At 46.2% G+C, this 27,846-nt stretch overlaps 1 protein-coding gene across 1 annotated transcript in view; it reads left to right on the top strand.

Annotated features, from left to right (window-relative positions):
• The window catches only part of LOC145544438 (keratin, type II cytoskeletal 3-like), an 82,446-nt gene that overhangs the window by 53,516 nt on the left and 1,084 nt on the right, over positions 1–27,846 (top strand). Inside the window, exons 2-8 of the mRNA XM_081587354.1 lie at positions 22,341–22,561; positions 23,448–23,508; positions 24,285–24,380; positions 24,579–24,743; positions 25,818–25,943; positions 26,532–26,752; positions 27,794–27,828. Coding sequence (XP_081443480.1) covers positions 22,530–22,561; positions 23,448–23,508; positions 24,285–24,380; positions 24,579–24,743; positions 25,818–25,943; positions 26,532–26,752; positions 27,794–27,828 — 736 coding nt within the window. The 5' untranslated portion in view covers positions 22,341–22,529. The remainder of the gene's footprint in view (positions 1–22,340; positions 22,562–23,447; positions 23,509–24,284; positions 24,381–24,578; positions 24,744–25,817; positions 25,944–26,531; positions 26,753–27,793; positions 27,829–27,846) is intronic.

Consider the following 27,846-nt stretch of genomic DNA (forward strand, 5'->3'; position numbering starts at 1 on the left):
TTTAATTTCATGGCTGAAATCACCATCTGCAGTCATTTTGGAGCCCAGAAAAATAAAGACAGCCACTGTTTCTACTGTTTCCCCATCTATCTGCCATGAAGTGATGGAACCAGATGCCATGATCTTAGTTTTCTGAATGTTGAGCTTTAAGCCAACTTTTTCACTCTCCTCTTTCACTTTCATCAAGAGCCTCTTTAGTTCTTCACTTTCTGCCATAAGGGTGGTGTCATCTGCATATCTGAGGTTATTGATGTTTCTCCTGGCAATCTTGATTCCAGCTTGTGCATCCTCCAGCCCAGCATTTTTCATGATGTACTCTGCATATAAGTTAAATAAGCAGGGTGACAATATACAGCCTTGACGTACTCCTTTTCCTATTTGGAACCAGTCTGTTGTTCCATGTCCAGTTCTGTTACTTCCTGACCTGCATACAGGTTTCTCAAGAGGCAGGTCAGGTGGTCTGGTATGCCTATGTCTTTCAGAATTTTCCACAGTTTATTGTGATCCACACAGTCAAAGGCTTTGGCATAGTCGATAAAGCAGAAATAAATGTTTTTCTGGAACTCTCTTGCTTTTTCAACGATCCAGAAGATGTTGGCAATTTGATCTCTGGTTCCTCTGCCTTTTCTAAAACCAGCTTGAACATCTGGAAGTTCATGGTCCACGTGAACTGTGAACCTTGCTGAAGCCTGGCTTGGAGAATTTTAAGCATTACTTTACTAGTGTGTGAGATGAGTGCAATTGTGTGGTAGTTTGAGCATTCTTTGGCATTGCCTTTCTTTGGGATTGGAATGAAAACTGACCTTTTCCAGTCCTGTGGCCACTGCTGAGTTTTCCAGATTTGCTGGCATATTGAGCGCAGCACTTTCACAGCATCATCTTTCAGGATTTGAAATAGCTCAACTGGAATTCCATCACCTCCACTAGCTTTGTTCATAGTGATGCTTCCTAAGGCCCACTTCACATTCCAGGATGTCTGGCTCTAGGTGAGTGATCACACCATCGTGGTTATCTGGGTCGTGAAGATCTTTTTTGTACAGTTCTTCTGTGTATTCTTGCCACCTCTTCTTTATATCTTCTGCTTCTGTTAGGTCCATACCATTTCTGTCGTTTATTGAGCCCATCTTTGCATGAAATGTTCCCTTGGTATCTCTAATTTTCTTGAAGAGATCTCTAGTCTTTCCCATTCTATTGTTTTCCTCTATTTCTTTGCACTGATTGCCGAGGAAGGCTTTCTTGTCTCTCCTTTACTATTCTTTGAAACTCTGCATTCAAATGGGAATATCTTTCCTTTTCTCCTTTGCTTTTTGCTTCCTGTCTTTTCACAGCTATTTGTAAGGCCTCCTCACACAGCCATTTTGCTTTTTTGTATTTCTTTTTCTTGGAGATGGTCTTTGTTCCTGTCTCCTGTACAATGTCATGAACCTCCATCCATAGTTCATCAGGAACTCTGTCTATCAGATCTAGTCCCTTAAATATATTTCTCACTTCCACTGTATAATCATAAGGGATTTGATTTACGTCATACCTGAATAGTCTAGTGGTTTTCTCCACTTTCTTCAATTTCAGTCTGAATTTGGCAATAAGGAGTTCATGATCCGAGCCACAGTCAGCTCCCGGTCTTGTTTTTGCTGACTGTATAGAGCTTCTCCATCTTTGGCTGCAAAAATATAATCAATCTGATTTCAGTGTCGACCATATGGTGATGTCCATGTGTAGAGTCTTCTCTTGTGTTATTGGAAGAGGGTGTTTGCTATGACCAGTGTGTTATGTGTGTGTATATATATATACATGTATCCATTCAGGAGTTTGGAATGGACACATACACACTGCTATATCTAAAATTGATAGCCAACAAGGACCTACTGTATAGCACATGGAACTCTTCTCAATGTTATGTGGCAGCCTGGATAGGAGGGGAGTTTGGGAGATAACTCATTTAGTCTTCATAATGATCCCATGAAGTAGGTGTGTTTATCCTCATTTTACACAGAGGAAAGGGGGCACAGAGAGATAAAGTTCACACTGTGGTAAAGGTCACAGTTAGCAAGTGGTAGAGCCAGGGTTTGAACAAGTGTTGTTGGACCCCAGAATCCCTGCTTGTAACCTCCATACTTTATTAATAACACATATGTAGTTTTATTTCTTCACAATAAGTTTGGGCAGTGAGGTGTCTCTGATTTTTGATGGCAGCCTGCTTGCATGCATGTTGAGTCATGTCCAACTCTTTGGATCCAATGGACTATATCTGCCAGGCAAACACAAATCTCTAGTGTCTCCTGCACTGGCAGGCAGATTCTTTACCACTGCGCCACTTGGGAAACCTTTTGATGGCAGTTGTTATTTAGTCTCTAAGTCATGTCCGACTCTTTTGTGACCCCATGGACTGTAGCCTGCCAGTCTTTGCAGTGGCCTACTTTTATTCAGAGCCCTGCTCTGTCCTTGGTGCTGAAATCTGGTCCAGATGCCTAGGGGACTCTTCTGTTTTGGGAAGCTGATGCTCACCATTGCTCCCTCTAAACTTGATTTCTCCCAGCCCCTCCTTTAGCTTGGATCTGCTCACAGATTTTCTGCTTAAAATCAAATAAAGTCTGCTCCAAAGCTCAACTTTATTTTTTTTAATTTTTTTTTCAAAGCTCAACTTTAAAATAGTCCCAGACTTTGTCCATTTTGTTATGTTTACTTTAAAACTAAGACAAAACACAAAAACAAAAATACCCAAAAGACTCTCACAGTTCTTATGGATAATAAAACTTAGATAATTTAGCACAACTTTATTTTTTGTTTCATCTGCTAGGGAATATATATCACTGGGTGATTAGAATCCTTTTTTAAAACTTAGATTATAATTTTTAATTTAATTCCTTTATTATTGGGGTGAGAGGGGTTTAAAAATAAAAAGCTAATCTTCTCTTGTTTGAGGATAGGATCATACTGAGCAACACAAGAAACAGACACTCACAGAAGAGAGCAATTAAAAATATTAGCTATTAGCTTTTATGTCGAGTGCATATTAAAAAGCAGAGACATCACATTGCCGACAAAGGTCCATCTAGTCAAAGCTATGATTTTTCCACTAGTCATGTATGGGTATGAGAGTTGGACCAGAAGGAAGGCTGAGTGCTGAAGAATTGATACTTTTGAACTGTGGTGCTGGAGAAGACTCTTGAGAGTCCCTTGGACTTCAAGGAGATCAAGCCAGTCAATCCTAAAGGAAATGAATCCTGAATATTCATTAGAAGGACTGGTGCTGAAGCTGAAGCTCCAATACTTTGGCCACCTGATGTGAAGAGATAACTCGTTAGAAAAGATTCTGATGCTGGGAAAGATAGAAGGCAGGAGGAGAAGGGGACAACAGAGGATGAGACAGAGGTTGGATGGCATCACTGACTCCATGGACATGAGCAGGCTGTGGGAGATGGTGGTGGACAGGGAAGCCTGGCATGTTGCAGTCCATGGGGTTGTGAAGAGTTGGAAATGACTGAGCGACTGAACAATGACAGCAACAATGTGGTAATAAAAATAAAATCTGTCTCTTCAGGGATGTTTCAAGGAATACATGAAAAGCACTTTATAGAATGAAAGATATTTATACAGCTATTGTACTACAGATATGAAAATTTTGATCAGCAACTAGATTACAAACTCTTTAAAGAGAGGGACTATGTCATATACTGTTTGTATCTTGCTTACTACTGGATAGAAAATGTGTACTTCATAGCACTTGATGATTGATGAACTGACTAAATAATTGAATGCATGCTAGAGTTGGCACAGCTCCCAGAACAAGGTAAGTACTCAATAAATCTATGATATTACCATCATTATTTTTAGAGTTATTTCTGTTTATTGATTTCTGAAGAATCAGACTCTTAAGGCTAGAAATGACTTCAGAGGCCATTAAGAGGAGCCCCATTTAGATGCTGGAGTCCTCACCAAAACCAGTTCTCTAACTGTCAATCCACCCTTGGTGGGGTCCTCCTCTCTCTCACAGAAGATGCTAAGCTTTGTCCTACCTTGTAAATTCTACCCATTGGTCCAAGCTTTCCCCTCTGTGACCATAGGGAGCAAGTCTTCCTGTGCATGAGAATCTCTAAATGTTTGAGGATGGTTGTCTGTTTATCAGATTCCTTCTCCAAGCTGAACACTTCCATTTCCTCCTATGCTTTGGCATGCTCCCTCCCAGGCATGTCATACTGTGGATATTGGGAATACAGCCCAACCCGCTAGATGAGGATTAACTAGCTCATGAAAAGCGTGAACATGGGGACTACTTTTTGTGCATCCTCCAGCCTTACAGGTGAGTCTGGCAGTCCTTTCCTGCTGCTGAGTCATCCTGAGCTGGCGCCACTTTATAAAAGCTATTGTGAATCTCCCCATGCTGAACCATACAGCTTGTTTTGTTTTAATATCTAAGGTTTTGATTTACATTAATCTCTGTTAAATCTTTCTTGTTAGATTTGGCTCAAGCCCCAAACTGCCAAATTGTTTTTGGATTTTGACCTTACCACCCAACTTCTTATTATAGTGGCTAGGTTTGGGCAAGTTACAAATTTGAGTTATATGCAATAATGTCCTCATTTGGGTGTACTGGAAGGAAAACTGCTATTTAAAGCAAAAATTGCTCTTTTATCATAGAGAAGAAAAGTGTTGTATTTAGTCTTATGGGAAGTAGCTATTTAAAAATCTTTTTCTTATGGAAAATTTCAAACAAATTTCAAAATTTCTCTTATGAAAATGAGAGTAGAGTAGTCAGTGCTTCTGGACCCTTCATCCAGGTCAGCAGTCAACTCATTATTTTGTTTTATCTTTATTCTACCCACTCCTCTTACCCCTCCTGATTATGGTGAAGCAAATCCTGATGTCATATCATTTTATTCATAAAGTTTTTTGTAAGTTTCTCTCAAAGATAAGGACCCTTTAAATAGTGTAACCATAGTAACATTATGAGATGGTTGGATGGCATCAGTGACTCAATGGACACGAGTTTGAGCAAGCTCTGGGAGTTGGTGATGGACAGGGAAGCCTGGCATGCTGCAGTCCATGGGGTTGCAAAGAGTCAGACATGACTGAGTGACTGAACTGACTGAATAACATTATGACCCTTTGTGGGATGAACATTAACTCCTTAGTAATATGATCAACTATTCAGTCTCAGTTCACATTTCCCATAATGCTTCATCAATGTTTTCATTCAAAGTGCGTGTTTGAATCAGTCCTAAATAATGTTTATGCATTGTCACTGGCTCACAGGTACAGATTTCCACCCCTCCTTTTCATTCCTTGTAATTTATTTATCTAAAAATATTTATTTATTTATATTTTTGGCTGTGTTGAGTCTTAGTTGCAGCATGGTAGGGTTCATTGCGGCATGCGGGCTCTTTGTTGGGACATGTGGGCTTCTTTCTAATTGTGATGAGTGGGCTCCAGAGTGCGTGGACCCAGTAGTCATGGACTTTCTCTAAGGAGGACCATACTTTGTACACAATTTCTAGAGACAAAGTTCTCCTACAAACCTTTTCCTTAAAAGCTGGGATCTGAGTGACAAGAGCCAATGATCCAGGTCACTGAAGATGAGACGAGCATGGAAAGTCATTAAGCAGATCCCTTGAAGTTTAGGGTTGGACCCCCTTAGGGAGCAGCTCATCCATAAGACAGCCTAAGTGCTTTTCTGCTTTGGATCTGGTGAAGGCAAAATGAGACTAATGTCGGCGTGAAAGTGTGAAAGTGTTTGTTGCTCAGTCGTGTCCAACTCTTTGTGACCTCATGGACTGTAGCCTTCCAGGCTCCTCTGTTCTTGGAATTCTCCAGGCAAGAATACTGGAATGGGTAGCCATTCCCTTGTCCAGGGGATCTTCCTGACCCAGGAATCAAATCTGGGTCTCCTTTATTGCAGGCAGATTCTTTAATGTCTGAGCCACCAGGGAAGCATTAATGTCAGAGAAATCAAAGCATCTTGTGACTCCAGGATTTCAGCTAAGATATGCTCAAGATCTGAGACACTGACCCATTCTAGCTAGAAAAATCAAGCATAAGAAATTATCCAGTTAATGAATCAATTCACTGGAATTTATAAAAATGCCCACCCTTCTCCCTGTGTCAGAAGGCCCTTTCCTCGAAGACTTTCTGAAAACAAGCCAGCCATCCAGCAGGCCATCCCAGGCCACTAAGGGCTCCAGCTGTCTCTCTGCAATTCCAGTGTCTGGCCAGAGCTGTCATTTCTACCATCCCAGTCAGTCTTTACAGCCTGCGTCATGAGAAGGGTGCCTCTGGTAGCAGAAGCCAGTATAACCTTGGCAGGAGAGGGTGATAGAAGTTCTTACTCAGTGTGGCTGGATGTGCTGTCCAGGCTGGGAGCTTGGCACAGAGGTGTTTGGGTGCCTTCGGACGGAGCTGGAGTGGGGGACATGAGAGGTGGCTTTGGAAGACCTTCTTTCAGAGTTGGAGGGAGACCCGGGGATATGCAAGATGAGAATCTGCCCAGCACATCCCATTCACCTTGCCCTCTACCATCAGGATCTCCCTCTGCCCACCAAACTGACTGTGCACCCACTAAAGTCTCCAGGGACAACCTCATAGTCCACATGGTGGCCTATTTTTAGTCATTTCCCTAAACCCTCTGAAGCTCTGACTCTGTTCACCCTTTTTACCCTTATTTTCTTGTGGCTGCTTTTGCCCTGCCTTCTCAATCTCTTCTGTGGCTTTCTCTTCCTCAGTCTACTCATTAAATGCTGGAGTTCTGCAACATTTAAAAAAACTTCTTATTTGACTGTAATATACATACAGAAAAGAGCACAGACATCAAGTATTCAGCCTCATGAGTTTTCACAAATTGAACCCACTCATGTAACCAGCATAGAACATCCATTCCCATGACCCTAGAAGCCCGCATGCCCAGCTCCCTTCCAACCACTTCCTCTCCCACCCTACCCCAAGAAAAAACTGATTTCTAATAGCAGAAGTTAGTTTTTTAAAAATGTATTATTTATTTTTGGCTGTGCTGGATCTTTGTTGCTATGTGTGGGCTTTCTCTAGTTGCAGTGAGTAGAGACTACTCTCCGGTTCTGGTGCACAGGCTTCTCACTGCAGTGGCTTCTCTTGTTGCAGAGCACATGTTCTAGGGTCATGGGTTTCAGCAGTTGTGGCTCATAGGCTTAGTTGCCCTGTGTAATGTGGAATCTTCCTAGACCAGGGGTTGAACCCATGTCCGCTGCCTTGGCAGGCAGATTCTTAACCACTGGACCACCAGGGAATTCCCATAGGTTAAGTTTTAATGTGTTTGTATTTTACATAAGCAGAAGCATATGGTTTGTGCCCGGACTCTTCTGCTTAACACAATATATGAAGAATCATCCCAAACCAGTTGTGCAGTTGAAAGTCGTTCATTCTAATCAGCATGCTATCCCCAGTTTATTTGTGTTCTCTGTTGTGATGGGGCATTGGATTCATATTTTCAGCTGTTATGAACAACATGTCAATGAATATTCCAGCCCATGTCTTTTGGTGAATACATGTGTGCTCTCGATGGCTTTGTGAATATCTACTAGTGAGATCTCCAAGTTCATAGGGTACTGATGTGCTAAGTTATGATAGATACTCCAAATAATTTCCCTAGATAGCCATTCTAGTAGTACACGTGAGTTCCAGTTGTTCCATATTTTTGCTAACATTTGGTAGTTTCTTTTGTATTTTGGGCTTCCCCTGTGGCTCAGCTGGTGAAGAATCTGCCTGCAATGTGGGAAACCTGGTTCTATTCCTGGGTTGGGAAGATCCCCTGGAGAAGGGAAAGGCTACCCACTCCAGTATTCTGGCATGGAGAATTCCATGGACTGTATAGTCCACGGGGTGGCAAAGAGTCAGACACGGCTGAGCGACTTTCACTTTCACTTTTCTTTTGTATTTTAGCTGTTTGAAAGGAAGCATTATTGTGTGTCTTGGTGGTTTTAATTTGTATGTCCCATAGTGGTTAATGATGCTGGGCTCCTCTTACATATTTATTGCCATTCGGATACCATCTTCCATACCTGTCTTCTGCCCATTTTTCTATTGAGTGGGTTGTCTGTCTGTCTTGTTGATTTATAGGGGTTCTTTATATGTTCTGGATATTAGCCCTTTGTTTATGTATGAATACTGTTTCCCACTCTGTAGGTTACCTTTTCACTCTTTAGTGGAGCTTTTTGATAAAATAGTTACTTTATTTCATAAGCTCATCATATTTTTCTTTTGCGTGGTGCTTTTCATGTCCTATACTCTGCTCTATACCCTAAGGTCATGATGATATTCTCTGGTGTTTTCTAAAAGGTTTACTGTTGTAAATCTCATTCACATTCAGATCTGCAGTTGACTTTTGTGTACGCTTTTTTCCCCCACATGGTCATCAAACTGAGGATTCTACAACACTTTAAAAGAGAGATGTCCATCTGGTTAACCTTGATGGTGAACACATAGGTGTTTGCTATATTGTTTTCTGTATGATTTAAATATTTTATAGTTAAAAATAAAATGAAAAGTATTTAAGTACTGATGTTTTCTTGGGTGCCTTCTTTGATCTACTGTTCTTTTCATGTTACATATTCTTCCTGGGTGAGTTATTTATCCATTTACTTAAATTTCATTGAGTACCAATGTACCATGAGGTTGCCTGGCTATGGAGAAGCATAACATGGCTGTTGCCTTAAGGAACCATGGCCTGGTATATATAGGGACAAATCAATAAAGCAAAGTTCCTTGGAATACTATTCTAAAGAATAGCCCAGAGCTCATCTTATCTTTAACATGAGTATTCTGTCCTTCCTGTCTCCTCTTCCTATTTCCCTTTTAAAATCAACTTCTTTGAGGTACAATTTACATACAGTAACAATGCACCCATTTCAATCAATTTTGATAAATGTATATACCAGGATAACTACTGCCACAATCAAAATCTAGGTCATCTTCCAAAATGCTCCCCTGCCCCTTTGCAGTCATTCACCCACCAGCCCTCAGGCCCAGGCTGGGCTTGCTTTCTGTCACAGTAGGTTAGTTTTGTCTCTTTTAAAATTTCATACAAACGGAATCATATAGCACATATTCTTTTCACGTCTGACTTCTTCATTGCATTAGGATGTTTTTGAGATCCATCAGATGTATGTATCATGCATATTTTGCCCGGGGCTCTGGTTTGCATTTTCTTGTTCTCAACGATGTGTTTTGAAGCTCCCTGCCCCCTTTTAACAGCTCTGGGTGCCTTGCAGTCATCAGCATTTGCAGCTGTATCTAAAGGCTGAGTGTCTGGTCCAGCCTCTTGGACTAGATGAAACTCTGTGTCTGGTTTGAGGGCAGAATAGGTGATTCTCTTATTGTTACCCAGCCCTTCATAAAAACATGAAATTTTCCTCCTTTGATAAAGTTCCTTTTGTTATGAAAATTAGTCCATCAAAAGCAAAGCAAACTGGAGCTTTACAAAAGTACAAGTTTCTGGGCCACATTCCCTAAGATTCTGACTCCAGAAGTCAGGACTAGAGTTTGCAGATCTGGATTTTAAAAAGCTATCCATTTCTTGGAACTGGAGGAATCAACCTGCCTGACTGCTCTACTGCAAAGCCACAGTCATCAAGACAATATGGTACTGGCACAAAGACAGAAATATAGATCAATGGAACAACATAGAAAGCCCAAAGATAAATCCACACACCTATGGACACCTTATCTTCGACAAAGGAGGCAAGAATATACAATGGAAAAAAGACAATCTCTTTAACAAGTGCTGCTGGGAAAACTAGTCAACCACTTATAAAAGAAAGAAATTAGAACACTTTCTAACACCATACACAAAAATTAACTCAAAATGGATTAAAGATCTAAACGTAAGACCAGAAACTATAAAACTCCTAGAGGAAAATATAGGCAAAACACTCTCCAACATAAACCACAGCAGGATCCTCTATGACCCACCTCCCAGAATATTGGAAGTAAAAGCAAAAATAAACAAATGGGACCTAATTAAACTTAAAAGCTTTTGCACAACAAAGGAAACTATAAGCAAGGTGAAAAGACAGCCTTCAGAATGGGAGAAAATAATAGCAAACGAAGCAATGGACAAACAATTAATCTCAAAAATATACAAGCAACTCCTGCAGCTCAATTCCAGAAAAATAAGCGACTCAATCAAAAAGTGGGCCAAAGAACTAAACAGACATTTCTCCAAAGAAGACATACAGATGGCTAACAAACACATGAAAAGATGCTCAACATCACTCATTATTAGAGAAATGCAAATCAAAACCACAATGAGGTACCATTTCACGCCAGTCAGAATGGCTGCTATCCAAAAGTCTACAAACAGTAAATGCTGGAGAGGGTGTGGAGAAAAGGGAACCCTCTTGTACTGTTGGTGGGAATGCAAACTAGTACAGCCACTATGGAGAACAGTGTGGAGATTCCTCAAAAAACTGGACATAGAACTGCCGTATGACCCAGCAATCCCACTGCTGGGCATACACACCGAGGAAATCAGAATTGAAAGAGACACGTGTACCCCAGTGTTCATCACAGCACTATTTATAATAGCCAGGACATGGAAGCAACCTAGATGTCCATCAGCAGACAAATGGATAAGGAAGCTGTGGTACATATACACAATGGAATATTACTCAGCCATTAAAAAGAATACATTTGAATCAGTTCTATTGAGATGGATGAAACTGGAGCCCATTATACAGAGTGAAGTAAGCCAGAAAGAAAAACACCAAAACAGTATCAGTTCAGTTCAGTTCAGTCGCTCAGTCGTGTCCGACTCTCTGCGACCCCATGAATTGCAGCACGCCAGGCCTCTCTGTCCATCACCAACTCCCGGAGTCTACCCAAACCCATGTTCATCGAGTCGGTGATGCCATCCAACCATCTCATCCTCTGTCGTCCCCTTCTCCTCCCGCCCCCAATCCTACCCAGCATTAGGGTCTTTTCCAATGAGTCAACCCTTCACATGAGGTGGCCAAAGTATTGGAGTTTCAGCTTCAACATCAGACCTTCCAATGAACACCCAGGATTGATCTCTTTTAGGATGGATTGATTGGATCTCCTTGCAGTCCAAGGGACTCTCAAGAGTCTTCTCCAACACCACAGCTCAAAAACATCAATTCTGCGGCGCTCAGCTTTCTTCACCGTCCAACTCTCACATCCATACATGACCACTGGAAAAACCATAGCCTTGACTAGACGGATTTTTGTTGGCAAAGTAATGTCTCTGCTTTTAAATATTCTATCTAGGTTGGCCATAACCTTCCTTCCAAGGAGTAAGCGTCTCTCAATTTCATGCTGCAGTCACCATCAGCAGTGATTCTGGAGCCCAAAAAAATAAAGTCTGACACTGTTTCCACTGTTTCCCCATCTATTTCCCATGAAGTGATGGGACCAGATGCCATGATCTTAGTTTTATGAATGTTGAGCTTTAAGCCAACTTTTTCACTCTCCTCCTTCACCTTCAACAAGAGGCTCCTTAGTTCTTCTTCACTCTCTGCCATAAGGGTGGTGTCATCCGCATATCTGAGGTTATTGATATTTCTCCCGGCAATCTTGATTCCAGCTTGTGTTTCTTCCAGCCCAGCGTTTCTCATGATGTACTCTGCATATAAGTTAAATAAGCAGGGTGACAATATACAGCCTTGACGTACTCCTTTTTCTATTTGGAACCAGTCTGTTGTTCCATGACTAGTTCTAACTGTTGCTTCCTGACCTGCATACAGGTTTCTCAAGAGACAGGTCAGATGGTCTGGTATTCCCATCTCTTTCAGAATTTTCCACAGTTTATTGTGATCCACACAGTCAAAGGCTTTGGCATAGTCAATAAAGCAGAAATAGATGTTTTTCTGGAACTCTCTTGCTTTTTCGATGATCCAGCGGATATTGGCAATTTGATCTCTGGTTCCTCTGCCTTTTTTAAAACCAGCTTGAACATCTGGAAGTTCACGGTTCACGTATTGCTGAAGCCTGGCTTGGAGAATTTTGAGCATTACTTTACTAGCCTGTGAGATGAGTGCAATTGTGCGGTAGTTTGAGCATTCTTTGGCATTGCCTTTCTTTGGGATTGGAATGAAAACTGACCTTTTCCAGTCCTGTGGCCACTGCTGAGTTTTCCAAATTTGCTGGCATATTGAGTGCAGCACTTTCACAGCATCACCTTTGAGGATTTGAAATAGCTCAACTGGAATTCCATCACCTCCACTCGCTTTATTCATAGTGATGCTTTCCAAGGCCCACTTGACTTCACATTCCAGGATGTCTGGCTCTAGGTGAGTGATCACACCATCGTCATTATCTGGGTCATGAAGATCTTTTTTGTACAGTTCTTCTGTGTATTCTTGCCACCTCTTCTTAATATCTTCTGCTTCTGTTAGGTCCATACCATTTCTGTCCTTTATCGAGCCTATCTTTGCATGAAATGTTCCTTTGGTATCTCTAATTTTCTTGAAGAGATCTCTAGTCTTTCCCATTTTGTTGTTTTCCTCTATTTCTTTGCACTGATCGCTGAGGAAGGATACTAATGCGTATATATGGAATTTGAAATATGGTAACAATAACCCTATATGCAAGACAGAAAAAGAGACACAGATGCATAGAACAGTCTTATGGACTCTCTAGGAGAAGGTGAGGGTGGGACGATCTGAGAGAATAGCATTGAAACATGTATATTATCATATGTGAAACAGAACACCATTCCAGGTTCAATGCATGAGACAAATGCTCAGGGCTGGGGCAATGGGATGACCCAGAGGGATGGGATGGGGAGGGAGGTGGGAGAGGGTTCAGGATGGGGAACACATGTAAACCCATGGCTGATTCATGTCAATGTATGGCAAAAAAAAAGTAATTAGCCCCCAACTAAAAAAAATAAAAATAAAAAAGCTATCCATTTCTTTCAGGTTGCCCAGTTGCAGGGCAACAATGGAGACACAGACATAGAGAGCAGACTTATGGACACGGTGCGGGGGGCGGGGAGGAAGGAGAGGGTGGGATGTTTGGAGAGAGTAACATGGAAACATACATTACCATACATAAAATAGATAGCCAATAGGAAATTGCTGTATGACTCAGGGAACTCAAATTGGGGCTCTGTAACAATCTGGAAGGGTGGGATGGAGAGGGAGGCTCAAGAAGGAGAATAGGTATACCTATGGCTGATTCATGTTGATGTCTGGCAGAAACCAACATAATACTGTAAAGCAATTATCCTTCATTTAAAAATAAATTTAAAAAAAAGAAAAAAAAGCTATTTAGTGGTCTGATGTGCACTCAGCACTGAGGGCCACTGTTCACAGACTGAAGTCCCAATTTTGCAGCATGGCACAGAGAGATCATTACCATCAGTTTCAACCTATACATCCAGCTCTTTCTTATCACCTGTCCCCCTCCTCCATGTCTCCTGTTCTACAAGCATGTGGGATCTCTCACCAACTCTCTCCCCTCACCAACATTTGAAATGTTTTCCTCTCTACGTGGGGTATATTTCTCCTATTGTCCACCCACTGAACCCACTCCTACTCATCCCTCAACACTCCACTCAAAATGGCCTTCTCTCTGATGCCGTCCATAGCCTTTATTCATCTTCTGCTCATAGCACTCTATTTGATCTGCTGTCAAAAATGCTGACCCCAAAGTACTATAAGGAGTTGTTTACGTGACTGATCCCTTCCTTCAATACAATTGGAAGCTTTTCCAAATCTTGGACCCTGTCTTGCGTATCATTGTGTTCCTATTGGGTAGCCTGGGACCAGCTATATGTAGGCATTTAACAATGATTACTGAGAGAATGAATGGATGTTTGGAGAGATGACTGAATGGATAGTCGTCCATGTTGGATCCCTTGGAGAGAATGAAGTCTTAAGGAAACAGAGTCTGGACACTTTCTGGGTCCTGTGAACACTGTGCCTGACCTTCACTTCCTGTTCTAATCTTCATGCCTTTTAGCAGAAAGCAGAATCAGCGGGTAGGTTGGGACAGAATCTACCTCCTGACTGCATCAGTCTTCAAACTCAGTTCATGCTTAATGCTTTTGTCATTTCCATTTGGGGTCACAGGTTGTATGAAAGTGCTTTGTCTGTGAGTCACAGGAGGGTGTGTATCTCTAAGTGGTGTTTTTGCCCATTTGTCTGTCGAGTCAGATAAGTGACAGGGTTTTAAAAAGTTGAAGACACTCTACAAATGTCAGATACTCTTAAGTGCTGGCAGGTATGCCTATGAGGCTGTGGCTTGGCTTTTACAGGGAACCAAGAACTTCCCGAGTTGTACAAAGCTGGTTGGGTGCTGGGGGACAGAGGACTGTCCCAAGTATGAGGGCTGCCCTCCAAGGGCTTTCACACTGGTTGAAGGGAGGGAAGATGCTCTCATTTGACTTATGGATGTGGTAGGGGCGACAGGCGTGCCAGGTACTATAGGACTGAAGAGGCCAAGGGGCCAGCCTGGTCATATGAAGCATTGTGATGGGGCTGGGCTGCTCCTAAATGATGTATCAGTTTGGGGTGTAAAGGGAAGGGGGAGGGGGCTTTAAGTCTGAGGACTCTTCATGATCCCTAGGACAGAGGGAGAGTGGGTGAGAAGAGGTCAGGGTAGTACTCGGCACAGAGAGGTGCTCAGGAAGTGGTGGCTGGGCACGGGTGAGGGGGGCGGTTCGCACTAGGGCCTCATTCAGAGGGTGAGGGAGGCAACGGTCACCAGCTGTGAACTGCTTAGTGTCTCAGTGGTCCATGGCTCCAGACTGGGGTCCACCAGTTTGCAAAATCTGGCCCATGGGCCTGACCAGGAAGGAGGGGGATAGTTCAGCACAAACTGTAGCCTCTGCGGGGAGAAATAACGCAAAGCGCCCTCCTGGGGACCATCGCTGGACAAATGTGTGGTGGTCTTTGTGACTCTTCTCCCCATTCCACTCTCTGGTTTTACCTGCCATTTCCAGAATGTGATCAAATCCCATCAACTGTTCAGAGTCAGGGCTTGCTCCATGCACTGAGCTCTGGGCAGGAACAGACGCAGAATGCCCTGTGGGGCCACAGGCATGGCCTCCAGATTGGGACAGAACTGAGTCGGAGGCTTGGCTTTGCACTTGTGGTCTTGGACAAGTTACTTAATTTCCAGGCCCCAGTTTTCCTCATCTGTAAAATGGAGCCACAAATCTTCCCTATAGGATTGCAATGAGGGTCAAGTGGGGAGAAGTCTGTAGAGTGTTGATTATGGAGCCTGCCACCCAGCCAGCACCCCCATGACTTTTTTTTCTGCTATTAGAACCCCCTGAGTTAACACAGGACTCCTGCTCTTCAGTTTATAAAGCCCTTTACTGTACTTAACTCACCTCCCATCCTCTCTACTCAATCAAGAGAGCAGAGGTGTATCAGCTCTATTTCATGACTGGCTAACTGGAGGGCCAGAGGGGTCTGGAGCCTGGGGCTCAGACCTCCTGCTTCTGGCCGGGAGCCTCCTGTGGCATCGCTCTGACAGACTCCTGGGTAGGAGAGTCTGGGCACTGTGAGGAAGCCATCCTGTCCCTCAGGGCCCTTTCCTTCAGGACTGAGCTTGTTATAGCCACGCGTTTTGGGAAACAAACTCACTCAGAAGGACAATGCAGGTAATGGAGTGCAGTTTATTATACCGGCGGGCCCAAGGCAGAGTCTCCTCTTAGCCAAGGACCCTGACCAGAATTTGTGAAAATCTTTTATACCCCATGTGTACGTGTCCGAACTCACCACCCCAAATTCCTTGAGACATAAACAAAGGAAAGGTAAATACGATCACAATAATCTCATCATCTAGGTGTTATGTGTTCAAACAGTTAAACAATTGGCCAATAATCAATAAGCCCGAGGTTACACTCTGATAGGTACAGAAAAATTTACGGCCTGTCCAGAGACAGGGGTGATTAGTGTATGTTTTCTCTTAGGCGATGAGTAACCTGGATAGGATCTTCAAGGTTCCCCTGTCCGGAGGGGGTCTTATCCTTCTATTGTCGTTTCCACAGGCACTAAGCACAGAGTTCAGAGTCCATTAGAGAGGTGGCCAAGCATGATCAGCACGAACAGGCCTGAGATGGAGTCCAGGCCCCATGAATTCCTTCTTCAAGCTAAGTTGAAGACTGCAGCTGCTGAGCCCTAGACTTTTTCTCCTGAGCTCCAGATGCTACAGGGCTGGCCCCTCCCTGGGGAGACTCGGCTCAGCGCTCACCTGGTGTCAAGGAATGGTTCCTTGTGGAGCAGCGTGCTCTCCGACTGCAGACCTTAGGGCCGACTCTGCCCAAGACACCATCCACCCAGCCCTTCCTGTCAGGCTTCCCGGCCTGTGGTCCCCCATCTTGGTGCAGCCCCATCTCCTTCTCCCTCTTTGGCTCTTTCCCACCTGCTGTCCTTGGCCCAGCTGCTGTGCCTTATGTTGCCAAGCCTGTCCTTAGCCCTGAGCACCCGCATCTGAGTGCACTGGTCCCTGGAAAAGCCGGGGCTGCCTGTGGGCAGGAGCAATTCCTCCTCCTCCTCCTTAGTTCTCCCAGTGAGGGCCCAGCTTCCCCATAGCAGAGGCAGCCTTGGTCATGGCGCCATCCTGGGAAGCACAGCCATGACCATGGAGATGAGGTGGTGCAGGGCCCCGTGTCTGTCCTGGGACCCCTGTGCATTCACATCCTAGAAAGATCCACCTACTGCTTTCAGTAGTGGCACCTCCCGGGCAGTAGCACACCATTTCTCTCCCTAAGAGGTGTCAGAGGAGAGCGGCTGGGCTTTTATAGTCTGTGGGTGTGGGGGATTAGAGTGGGATTTGTCAGGAATAAGAGATTTGGGCTGGGCCCTCATTAGAGTCCCAGATTTCCACCTCAAGCTCTTTGGACTTTGTTCTCAATGTTTAAAATGCAAACTGACTTCTCAGCATATTCAAACTGGGCCCTGGCATTGGCAGCCGCCAAGGGGTGGAAATCAACTAATTGTTCTGAAGAATTTCTCTGTGATAGCACCAAAAACCACGGCAGGTGGGACAGGAAGACGTGTGGGACATTTCCTCATTCATTCTCAGGGTCTTTTTGGATGAGGGCATCAGCCACACTTGAATCCAAAACACTATTTGGATTTTGGAGTCAGGATCAACCTCACTTGTCAGCAATGATAGTGACTTTATGTGCTGTGTTGTAAAGTCCCTGTCTCCCAACCCAGTCACCAGGCCACCCTCCCCACTCTCGCCAAGTGGACTATCCTTCATGGATGTCAGCAGACTGAGATGGCAGTGGCCACGACACTAGGGCACTGCCCGCTGCTGCCCCTTCCTCCTGCCCCCGTCCTCCTCTGAACCCTGGGCTTCAGTAGGTCTGCATGAATCCCTTGCTCAGGTGTGCCTCCCTCCTTGTGTGGAAGAGGCGGCTGAGCAGCAGAGAGAAGACTCGGATGGTGGCTGAGTCAGGGTAGGACCCAGGCTGCCTAACTCTCAGCCTGTGCCTTTGTTTGGACCCACTTGCTGTATCTTGGTTTCTCAGATTAGTGAGATGCTTTGGGCAAGAATCAGGGCCATGAGGGAACGAGGCAGGCAACGAGGTTTAGAAGACAAAGCGGGGGATGCCCATTTGTGACATCAAGGGCTTCTTGGGGAAGAGAGTGCTGGGCAGGGAACCGTGTTGAGAGCATGTGTCTGCGTGTATGTGAGTGGCTTTGTGAGTATGTACACATGTATGTGTGGTTACTGTGAATGCAGAGTACATGTTGTGTTTTGCTCCTGTGTGTGTGTGTGTGTGTGTGTGTGTGCGCATGTGTGTATGTAGAAAGTTCAGTAGTCTGAGGACACTGAATTCTGTGATCCAAGGAGACCTGGATCACACAGAACTTCCACTTGCCACCCTGTCTGAGGCCACTTGACTTGAGGGTCTTTGTGTGCTTGAAGGAAACAGGAGCAAAGTTCCTAGAACTAAGATTTGATGGGTCACTGGTTTAAACTGGCTCGATTCCCAGTGAGCTTGTAGGGGAGCAATTACCCGGCACTCTTGGTTGAAAGCACATATGCTGAGCAGCCAGAAGGTGAGGGGTGAACAAAGGGGCTGGGTGAGATAAATGAGGAGGGATTCCTGGAGGAGCAGGTATCTGGGGACACAGAAGGCCAAATTAGAAGAGGAAAGAGAAGTCTCCTTTCTCTTTCTCTTTAAGTAAAGACATTTTCCGGAGCACCTGGAGGTCTGCTTTCAGCCTCGGAATAATTAAGACTGGTCTTTGAAATGTTGTAACAGTGATTAAACATTCATACCACACATGATAAGTGATATGACAATTTGCTTTTCTCATAATCATCCTCTCAATAACCTTACAAATAGCAATCATTCTTTTTTTTTTTTTAGAACCTTGATGGTGATAAGAAAAGGGAAATTGGCAGATTAAATGATTTTTCTGTAGAATTCATGGATTTTAGCCAACAATGTACCCTGGAAAAAGAGTCAGAGATAAGAGGAAAGAACACAACAGGACAGTGGGAAATACTGATGATACATCCCGAGAACTTGGAACACTGAGTCAAAAGATACCTGAAACTTTTTTTCTAATATGAAATACAGAGTAATGCAAAGAATATTGGGGAAAAAATCTACAAGATCATGATGTGATTGGAAGTAATTAGCTCTATCATATATATCGTGATGATAAATAGAAATACATTTTAGAAAACTGATGATGGAAAGAGCCTTCACTTGCCTATGGTCTGAGTCAAGTTAAATGGACCCTGCCCAGCTGCAGGTGGATGTTGTTTATAGCCATCCCAGGGAGCCACTCAAGCTTCCTAGGTGGTGTAGGTGGTGTATCTTAGGGGAGCTGAGAGGAGAAATGAGAACTCCTGGATTAGTTTCTCTAATGTGAGCTTGGAATAGGAAAGGTTGGTGGTCTCTCTGACCTGGACCAGGTAGTCTGCACACTCTTCCTTCCGGATTGGTCTTCCCCCAGCTTTCTTTTCCCCACAGGTCCCCCTCCCTATCTGTTGCCTTCCTCAAAGTCCTCGGCTATGGTCTGTGTGTGCGTGTGTGTGTGTGTGTTCTTAGGTGCTTCAGTCATGTCCGACTCTTTGAGACCCTAGGACCGTAGCCTACCAGGCTCCTTTGTCCATGAGATTCTCCAGGTATGAATACTGGAGTGCACTGCCATGCCTCCTCTAGGGGATCTTCCAGACCCAGGGATCAAACACCTGTCTCCTGCATTTCCTGCACTGCAGGCAGATTCTTTACCGCCGAGCCACTGGGAAAGCCCTGGCTATGGTCTGTACTTCCTTTCAGTCCACTGTATATCCCTCTGTTTCTCAGCCTGAGCCCCCTGCACCCTATTTTCCCAACTCCCCAACCAGCTCTCCATCCAAGGCCCACATGGTCAAGAACACATCCTGTTGTGTGATTCAGATGTCTACCTTTTCCTGCCTGGATGGTAAGAGCCCCAGAGGGATGCTATAGCTTCTCTCACTCTTGCATTTTCCATCTCCTCATCCTCCTTCTCCTTCACAGCCCTCCCCTTTCTTCCCTCAGGTCCTCACTGAGGCTCTGCACCCACCCTGTAAACTTCTGAGGCTTGATGGGCTGGCAGAGTGGCTGTGGGGACACAGAGGAGGTATGGAAATGCTGATTTGTCACTCCCGGGATGGGAGGGTATGTCTCTTGGGGATTAGGGCTGTGTCCAGCCCTGCAGGATGGCCCCTCTCCCAACTTAAGCTTACTTCAGATGAGTAACCGTGGGGAGACAAAGCAATTTGGAAGTTTAGGGTGATTACCAAGGTGTGTTTCGAGTTTTGAACGTGACCTCTTTCTGCCAGGCAAACCAAAGCTGATAATACCTCAATTAGTTGGCTGGCGCCATCAGCCAGCCAAGCTCCCAGGCCTATATAAGAGCCATCTCTGGCCCAGGGTTTCAGAAGGTCTCCGAGATTCCACCAAACTTCTTGTCCGCCCTCCTTTTGGAATACCTTGCTGCCCATCATGAGTCATCAGGCCGGCTACAGCCAACAGTCCTGTAGGTCTTCCAGTGGGAGCCACCGTCAGGGCTTCAGCGGGCACTCAGCTGTGGTGTCAGGCCAGAGCCGGGTCACCTCCACCAAGTCCTCCTTGGCCTCCCGCTCAGGCGAGGGTGGCGGTGGGTCTGCCTCTTGTGCTGTGATGGGAGGAGGCTTTGGCAGCAGGAGTCTCTACAACCTGGAGGGGAACAAGAAGATCTCCATTAGCATTGCTGGAGGCAGCATCCGGGCTGGAGGGTTTGGGAGCACCAGTGGGGGATATTCAGGAGGCAGCGGTTTTGGAGGTGGTGGAAGAGGGATGGGCGGGGGCTTTGGTGGAAGAGCTGGGGGCTTTGGAGGGGGAGTTGGTGGCTTTGGAGGAAGGGCTGGTGGCTTTGGTGGCTCTGGTGGCTTTGGTGGTCCTGGTGGTTTTGGAGGACCCGGTGGTTTTGGTGGCCCTGGTGGCTTTGGCCCAGGTGGCTTCCCTGGGGGAATCCAGGAAGTGACTGTCAACCAGAGCCTCCTGCAGCCCCTCAATGTGGAGATTGACCCCCAGATTGGGCAAGTAAAGGCTCAGGAGCGGGAGCAGATCAAGACCCTCAACAACAAGTTCGCCTCCTTCATCGACAAGGTGAGCCCACCTCGGGACAGCCGGACAGGGAGAAAGTTTGTCCTAATGAGGTTGGCCTTTTCTTCCTCTTTTCCTTTTGCAATCAAGGAAGGACTTGCAGGTTCATCCTCTACCTCCAGCCCTCTGGGGTGGGCCCGCTTAAGGGAGTGGCAGATAATGAAAAGATCTCAGGTTCCTTAGTGGATGGAGCTACTACTTTTTCTATAAGTCCCATCACTGCAACTCTGTGAAGTGCCTCTGGAACTGCTGAGACTGTTGCCATCATGAATGTCCCCTCACTGTTGCCTTCTGTACCCAAACACAGAACTCCTTCTCCATCTCAGGAAAACTGTGAATTGCTCCTCTTTGAAAGAGAGACCAACTCTGCCAAAGCTGGATATTTACCTGAGTGATGAATTAATCTACCATCAGCCTAAGGAGAGGGATGCAGAGTGTTTTTTGGGGGTGGGAGGGGGTAAGGGTAAGGGGTACCTCCACCTGGGTGGTTCTCATAGGAAGACTTCGGCATGAAGAGCTGTGAATATTAGGCCACTGACCTTTGTACACAAGTGTCTGTGTGCAGGTGAGGCTGAAGCGAGGTTTTATAGGGCTTTCTGTGCTCTGACTGCTCCATGCAGGGGACACTACGACAACAGTTGTGGTGACTAGAGAGTATTCAGGCTTGATCAGCTGCTAACTGAGGGTTTTAGCAGTATTTCTGAGCATGAAGTGTTGCGATCTCTTTGTGACCATGGGATAGTATCAGGTCTTAAAGAAAGGGTTTGTAGGGACTTGTTGGGGGTCCTCTCACCATACGTAAGAGGCATGGGCAAAGCTGAAGCTGAAGTTGATCTTAACACTGGAATATCACACTTTGCAGAGGGGAAGCTCTTCAAAGCCTAGTGACCCACTAGTTCCTGGCAGACACCTGGGTGTCCAGATAAATTATTCACAGAGAGGTAGAAAGTGATGTGAAAAAACTGTTCTCCACAGAAGGTGGAGAACTGTCCAAGACCTTCTCAGCAGGATTTCTCGTCATCTTTGAAGGGGGATTCCCAGGTCCTGGGGTCCTCAGTGGCCAGTATAAGGCATGGTGCATGCCTGGTGCTCTGAAAATGTTTGTTGAATGGTCAATTGATTGATATTTATTCCATCTGTTTATTATACAGTTGGCTTTGAGCTTGTGTACAGAAATGTTTTGTAGCAAATGAAAGTTTGAGACATCTTTAGCTAGTGGTTCAATTTAAATGCAACTGAGCCCTACATTTAACCAGACTTGGCAGCAAGGGCCCATTCTCAGTGCATCTGGGCCCTTGTTCCTAGGACTAGGGCAACCCAAGTGCCATTTCTCTATGGTTTTCTCTACTTCTCACCTTAGTGCAGGGCACCCTCTTCCTGGAAACTACATCTGCTGTAGGTTCTCAGATCTCCTGCTATTTATTGAGTACTGAATGATTGAGGAATGAATGAATGAATGATACAGTGGGAAGATCATCCAGTCTGGGTATCAAGAAACCTCAGTTTTGGTTTGTTACTAGCTTGTAGTGTGACCGTGGTTACCCTGGACCTCAGTTTCCTTATCTGCACAGCAGGGCTCCACCTCCGTTGTAGGACACTGATGCTGCTATCTACATGGGGTTAGTACTGAAATATTGTAGCAGGCAAAATGCAACCCAACAGGAGGGACTGGGAGACCCCGGGGAACTTTGTTTCTAGGAAAGTCATCCAAGACTGGAGTTGGCTGCAGACTGCTCCCTGATGTCCTTTTCCTATTGGATGGCAGGTGCGGTTCCTGGAGCAGCAGAACAAGGTCCTGGAGACCAAGTGGAGCCTCCTGCAGGAGCAGGGCTCTGGCACTAACACTAACAACCACAACCTGGAGCCTTTTTTTGAGAACTACATCAGCAGCCTCAGGGCCTTTCTGGATGGTCTGCACGTTGAGAAGGACAAGCTGCACGAGGAGCTGAGGAGCATGGAGGGGATGGCGGAGGACTTCAAGAAGAGGTATGTGCTGCTCAGTTCCTGGGGCAGGGGGTGGGGCAGGGTGGGTTGGAGGGTGGGAGGGGCCAACTCTGTTCCAGCTGGCTACATGTTGGGCAGAATTTACCCCCCACCTTCTTCGACTTTCAAGATCCCAGTCTTTAAAATAATGGCTCATGGTTTGTTTGGGGCAGAAACCCTTTTAAGAATTTAATGAAAGGGTGTATCTGTATAAGTTTGGTGGGGATGTTCCAAGACACTCTGAAGTTCATTCACAAACCACATAGACTCAGACAACACCCTCCATCCTCCCTGGACTAGATCATCTCCAAGTTCCTCTCCAAATATGGGTTGTATTTCCCTTGTCAATAGGCTTCTGAATGAGAGGCAGCTTACTTTAAAGTTAAGAGTACAGTCTCTGGGGTCCGAGTGCCTTGGGCAAGGTCTATTCCACCACTTTCAGCTCTGTGATCTTGGACTAACTCCTTAGCTTCTCTGTGCCTCAGTCTTCTCATCTGTAAAATGGAGACAGTGATAGTATTTATTCACTGTAGTGAGGGCTGAATGAGTTAATACAAGTGTCACTCACAGAACAAGACCTGGCACATTTGTAGTGCCATTCTTGGTTTTCATGAATTCAGGAAGTACTTACCAAGAGCCCATGAGGCTACCATTCTTGCTGCACATAGAGCTGGTTCCAGGCCCTACCCTCTGAGAGCACACAGAGCTCAGTGAAGCCTGTAGAAAAACCAGGTCTCACCTGAACCTGGAAGGTGGTGCACTGCAAGGGCACAGGCTTTGAGCTAAAGGGCAGGACAAGAAGCTGAGTCTGCGTTACTTATGGGAAGTGCTCTGAGGCCATGGTTACCTCCTGGGGGAGATGGGCCAGAAAGTGCCTCTTTTCTCACAGATATGAAGAGGAGACCAACAAGCGCACTGCGGCAGAGAATGACTTCGTCGTCTTGAAGAAGGTGAAGGGTCTTTCCCCCACCTCCCACCCCAGAGCCCTGCTGAATAGGGTGCTATGAGGATAAGGGGAGAAAAAGTCCAGTCCTCTTATTTTGAGGGTCTCTTTCAGGCCATGTAGGTGAGGGAGAGCCACAGAGGGAGCCAGGGAGCCCCTCCACCCCAGCAAGCTGGGAGGGGCTGGGCCTGGCGCCTCAGGGCCTGGTGGCTCCCCTCCTGGGAGGAGGGTCCAAAGGGTCCACTAGACTTTGCCATGTGGCTCCCTCCAGATGGGCCTGTGGGTCTATGAATCCCATTAGATCTTGAGTTGTGATCAGAAAATGGACGAAGGGAAGGAATATATATTAGTATATATATTCCCCACCCCCTCCCCGACCCCAGGAGTGTATTCCCAGGGGCAATTTAAAGAGAGCCTTTGGGAAAAAAAAGAGAACCTTTGAGTGTTGCTGATGTGGATTCTCCCCCAGACCCTCCTCACAAATTCTCCTCACCCAGTCTCAGTGTAACGGCCCCGGCCCAGCCCTTGCTCTTCTTTTTACCCTCACAGCCTCTTTGGCTGTTTTCTGAGAAGGGTCCTCCAGCCCAGCCTGAAAGGCAGCCTATTTGGTAATGTTAGGCCAGGTCTGCCTGTGCCCAGGTGGGCATCTCATTTCCCCTGAGTGGGAGCTCCGGGGGGCAGGGGGCAGGCCCCTGTGGCCCCTTTGCCCCGCTCCTTCCCTCAGTGCCCAGGACTGGGCTAAGCCCACAGGTCAGAGTGGACCATGACTGAATTCTCTCCCAGGACATTGATGCTGCCTACATGACCAAAGTGGAACTGGAAGCCAAGGTGGACAGTGTGACAGATGAGATCAACTTCTTGAAGGCCCTCTATGATGCTGTAAATCTGCCCCTCACCCCAAGCCTCATGACCCACCTGCCTTCTACCTCCTAGAGAAAAAGGTTCACCTCTCTGTCCTTCTGACAAAAGTGACACCTTCTCACCTGTCCCTCAGTTGGCCCAGAACTCTCCCTACTGAGCTGGTGGCTTGTGTCCCCTGGTGAGCTCAGGAGGGGTCATGTCTGCCTGGCCCTGCAGGAGCTGTCCCAGATGCAGTCAGACATGGGCGACACGTCCGTGGTCCTGTCCATGGACAACAACCGCTGCCTGGACCTGGACAGCATCATCGCCGAGGTCCGCACCCAGTACGAGGCCATCGCCCAGAGGAGCAAGGCTGAGGCTGAGGCTCTGTACCAGTCCAAGGTGGGTGACACCATCACGCCTCCCCAGGAGGGCCGCGTCTGCTCCAGAGTCTTTCTTCTCTGCATTTCCAGCATGGTGGCTCATCTCCCTCCTACTAGGCTGGTTTGCTACCAGACATCTCCCTTCCTAATCAGAGAGCTCGGACATTGCTCTAACCTGGTGCTTCTCAACCAGGGGGGAAGGTATGCTTTTGCCCCAGGAGACACGTGGCAATGTGTGAAGACAGGTCTGAACGTCACACCTAGGGGTGGGGGTAGGGTGCTACTGGAGTGTGGTGGGTAGAGGCCAGAGATGCTGCTAAACATTCTACAATGCATGAGACACCATTCTCCCACCAAACAAAAAATTACTCTGTCTGAAATGTCACTAGTGCCAAGCTTGAGAAATCCTTAACCTAAAGCCCTCTGGCTGCATATCTTTTATTGTTGGAGATACTTCCATTGTGCTTGCACCCAGTTGGGCCCTGTCATGCTTGCTTCTGATCTGATCACACTGAGGGGTTGAAGCCAGTGTCTGAAAGGAAGTGGCGGGAGAGCAAGGGAGACTGAGGAAAGTTAGAGGACAGGGGAATTCTGTACACCTTTCTCCCATCCCCAAATCTGAGTGGGGCCCAAGCTAGCCCTTAAGCATCAGACTCTTCTGAGTTTTCTGCCCCAGAAGTATAGCCTGCTGGGTAAGAGATGGCTCCAGCATCTAAAATGTTTGCATTCACGCTCCAGCCCTCTTACTTGATACCTCGGAGAGTTTAGTCATGGTACTCAAGCAATCTGTGTCTCAGTTTTCCCATTCATAAGATAGGGATAATAATTCCTTCCTCACCAGGGAGCTGTGAGGTTCTATGAGGTAAAGCACAGGGCTTGGGGCAAAGTAAACACTCAAAAAGATCCCAGCAGCGACTGTGCTGGAAGACGTGTCCCTGACACAGAGGACAGAGCACCTGATTCCTCCAGTGGGTGACCTTGCACAGGTGCTAACTCTGTTTTGGTTTTCCTGTTTGTGATGCAGAAGGTTTGGAGTAGGGGACCATAGTAGGCCCTGCCGGCCTTTTGAATGTGTGACTCTTTTCGGATACAGCTGGGTGAGTTGCAGACCACAGCCGGCATGCATGGGGATGACCTGAAGAGTACCAAGAGTGAGATCATGGAGCTCAACCGGATGATCCAGAGGCTGCAGGCCGAGATTGAGAGCGTCAAGAAGCAGGTGGGAAGGAGGAAGGAGCACTCACCTGAGACTGCAGGCTGATGCCTGCATCATAAACTCAGGGCTCAGCACTCACATCCCAGCCACTTGTGTGCTTCTGGACTATGTCTTATGGACCCATATCCTGTCTGCCTGGAGACTGGAGGCTGATGTGGACCAGAAATGTTGAGTTCAGACATAATTAGGGAGGTCGGAGAAAGAACCTGTGTGAAGACCAAATTGGGAGAATAGCCAAGGTAGCTCACATCGACATGGATTAGGGCAGAGAGATAATTCTTTGGATAATTCAAGAAGACTTCCTGGAGGAGGAGAGCTTTCAGGAGATGCTTAGACTCCTACCATGAGAGAGAAGAGAGGTATAGGAGGAGTCTGACTCCTGAGCTGGCCTAGGTCCTTGAGGCCAGATTGTGTTAATCTCAATCCTTGAGGTACTAGGATTTTGACTGAAGCCCAGGCTTCATCTTCTTGGGTTTTAGTTTCCTCATTTGTCCAACATGAAGTGATCCATGTGTAAGAGCCAAGCACACAGGCAGGCTCTCAGTGAATCTACCTGAACCTAAATTGGACTTCTGGTCCCCTCCAACCCAGAATGCCAACCTGCAGACAGCCATTGGTGATGCAGAGCAGCGCGGGGAAGTGGCCCTCAAGGATGCCAACGCCAAGCTTCAGGACCTCAAGGCTGCCCTGCAGCAGGCCAAGGAGGACCTGGCCCGGCTGCTGAAGGAGTACCAGGAGCTGATGAATGTCAAGCTGGCCCTTGACATTGAGATCGCCACCTACCGGACCCTCCTGGAGGGCGAGGAGTGCAGGTTAGTTGGAATCCCTTTGGTTTCCAGGAGGCTGAGAGGTCTGGTGGCTTTCCTGCCTGAGCACGCACATGTGCACTGCTGGAGATGGTGATAGCCCTCAGCAGGCCCATCCACCCACCCACCCTCCCTCCCACCCCTTTAAGGGCTTTGAGATGCTGCCAATCCTCCAGGAGAACTGTGCTTTCTACGCAATAGTGACACCACCAGAAACTTATCTCGGGCAGATTTTCCCATCTTTCTCATATTTTAGCTGTAACATACATGTATGAAAAGAGGAGGACTCATAGGCATAAGGATTTCCCTGGTAGCTCAGCTGGTAAAGAATCCGCCTGCAACGCAGGAAGCCCCAGTTTGATTCTTGGGTTGGGAAAATCCCCTGGAGAATGGATAGACTACCCACTCCAGTATTCTTGGGCTTACCTGGTAGCTCAGCTGGTAAAGAATCCACCTGTAATGCGGGAGACCTGGGTTCAATCCTTGGGTTGGGAAGATCCCCTGGAGAAGGGAGAGGCTACCCACTCCAGTATTCTGGCCTGGAGAATTCCATGGACTGTATGGTCCAAGGGATCACAAAGAGTCAGACATGACCCAGCGACTTTCACTTTCACAGGCATAAATACTATTTCTAGGTTATTTCTTTATTATTTAAGGCCTTAATAGTAGGTTTCTGAAGAGTGGGTTCCTGTAGGCTGACACTTGGTTATAGGGCTCTGGCCTTTAAAAGTACAGATATAAACATTATTTACCATATAGGCTCCTGAGGAGCAGGAAGAGTATGGGTAGACACCCGAATGACCCTCTGCTCTGATCCTCTTGAAGGTGATGTTAGTGGGGAAAGGTAACAATTTAAGTCCAACTTTACCCAACAGGAGGAGGAATGCATGTCATGGCATTTTGAGCACCTATTTCTTACAGTCAGCATCAGTCAGGAAGGAGCTAGGGGGACCAAGGCTTTCACTGCTGTTGACCTAAGCAAGGTGTATTTAAGCAAAGGAGGCTCCGGCACAGATGCTAACACGGAGGTCTGGTCTTCCCCAACAGGATGTCTGGGGAGTGCCCGAGTTCTGTGAGCATCGGTGAGTACCGGGTTCCTT

Source organism: Giraffa tippelskirchi, chromosome 4 (genome assembly GCF_054371585.1).
Source record: "Giraffa tippelskirchi isolate mGirTip1 chromosome 4, T2T-mGirTip1v1.2.pri, whole genome shotgun sequence".
Classification (NCBI taxonomy): domain Eukaryota; kingdom Metazoa; phylum Chordata; class Mammalia; order Artiodactyla; family Giraffidae; genus Giraffa; species Giraffa tippelskirchi.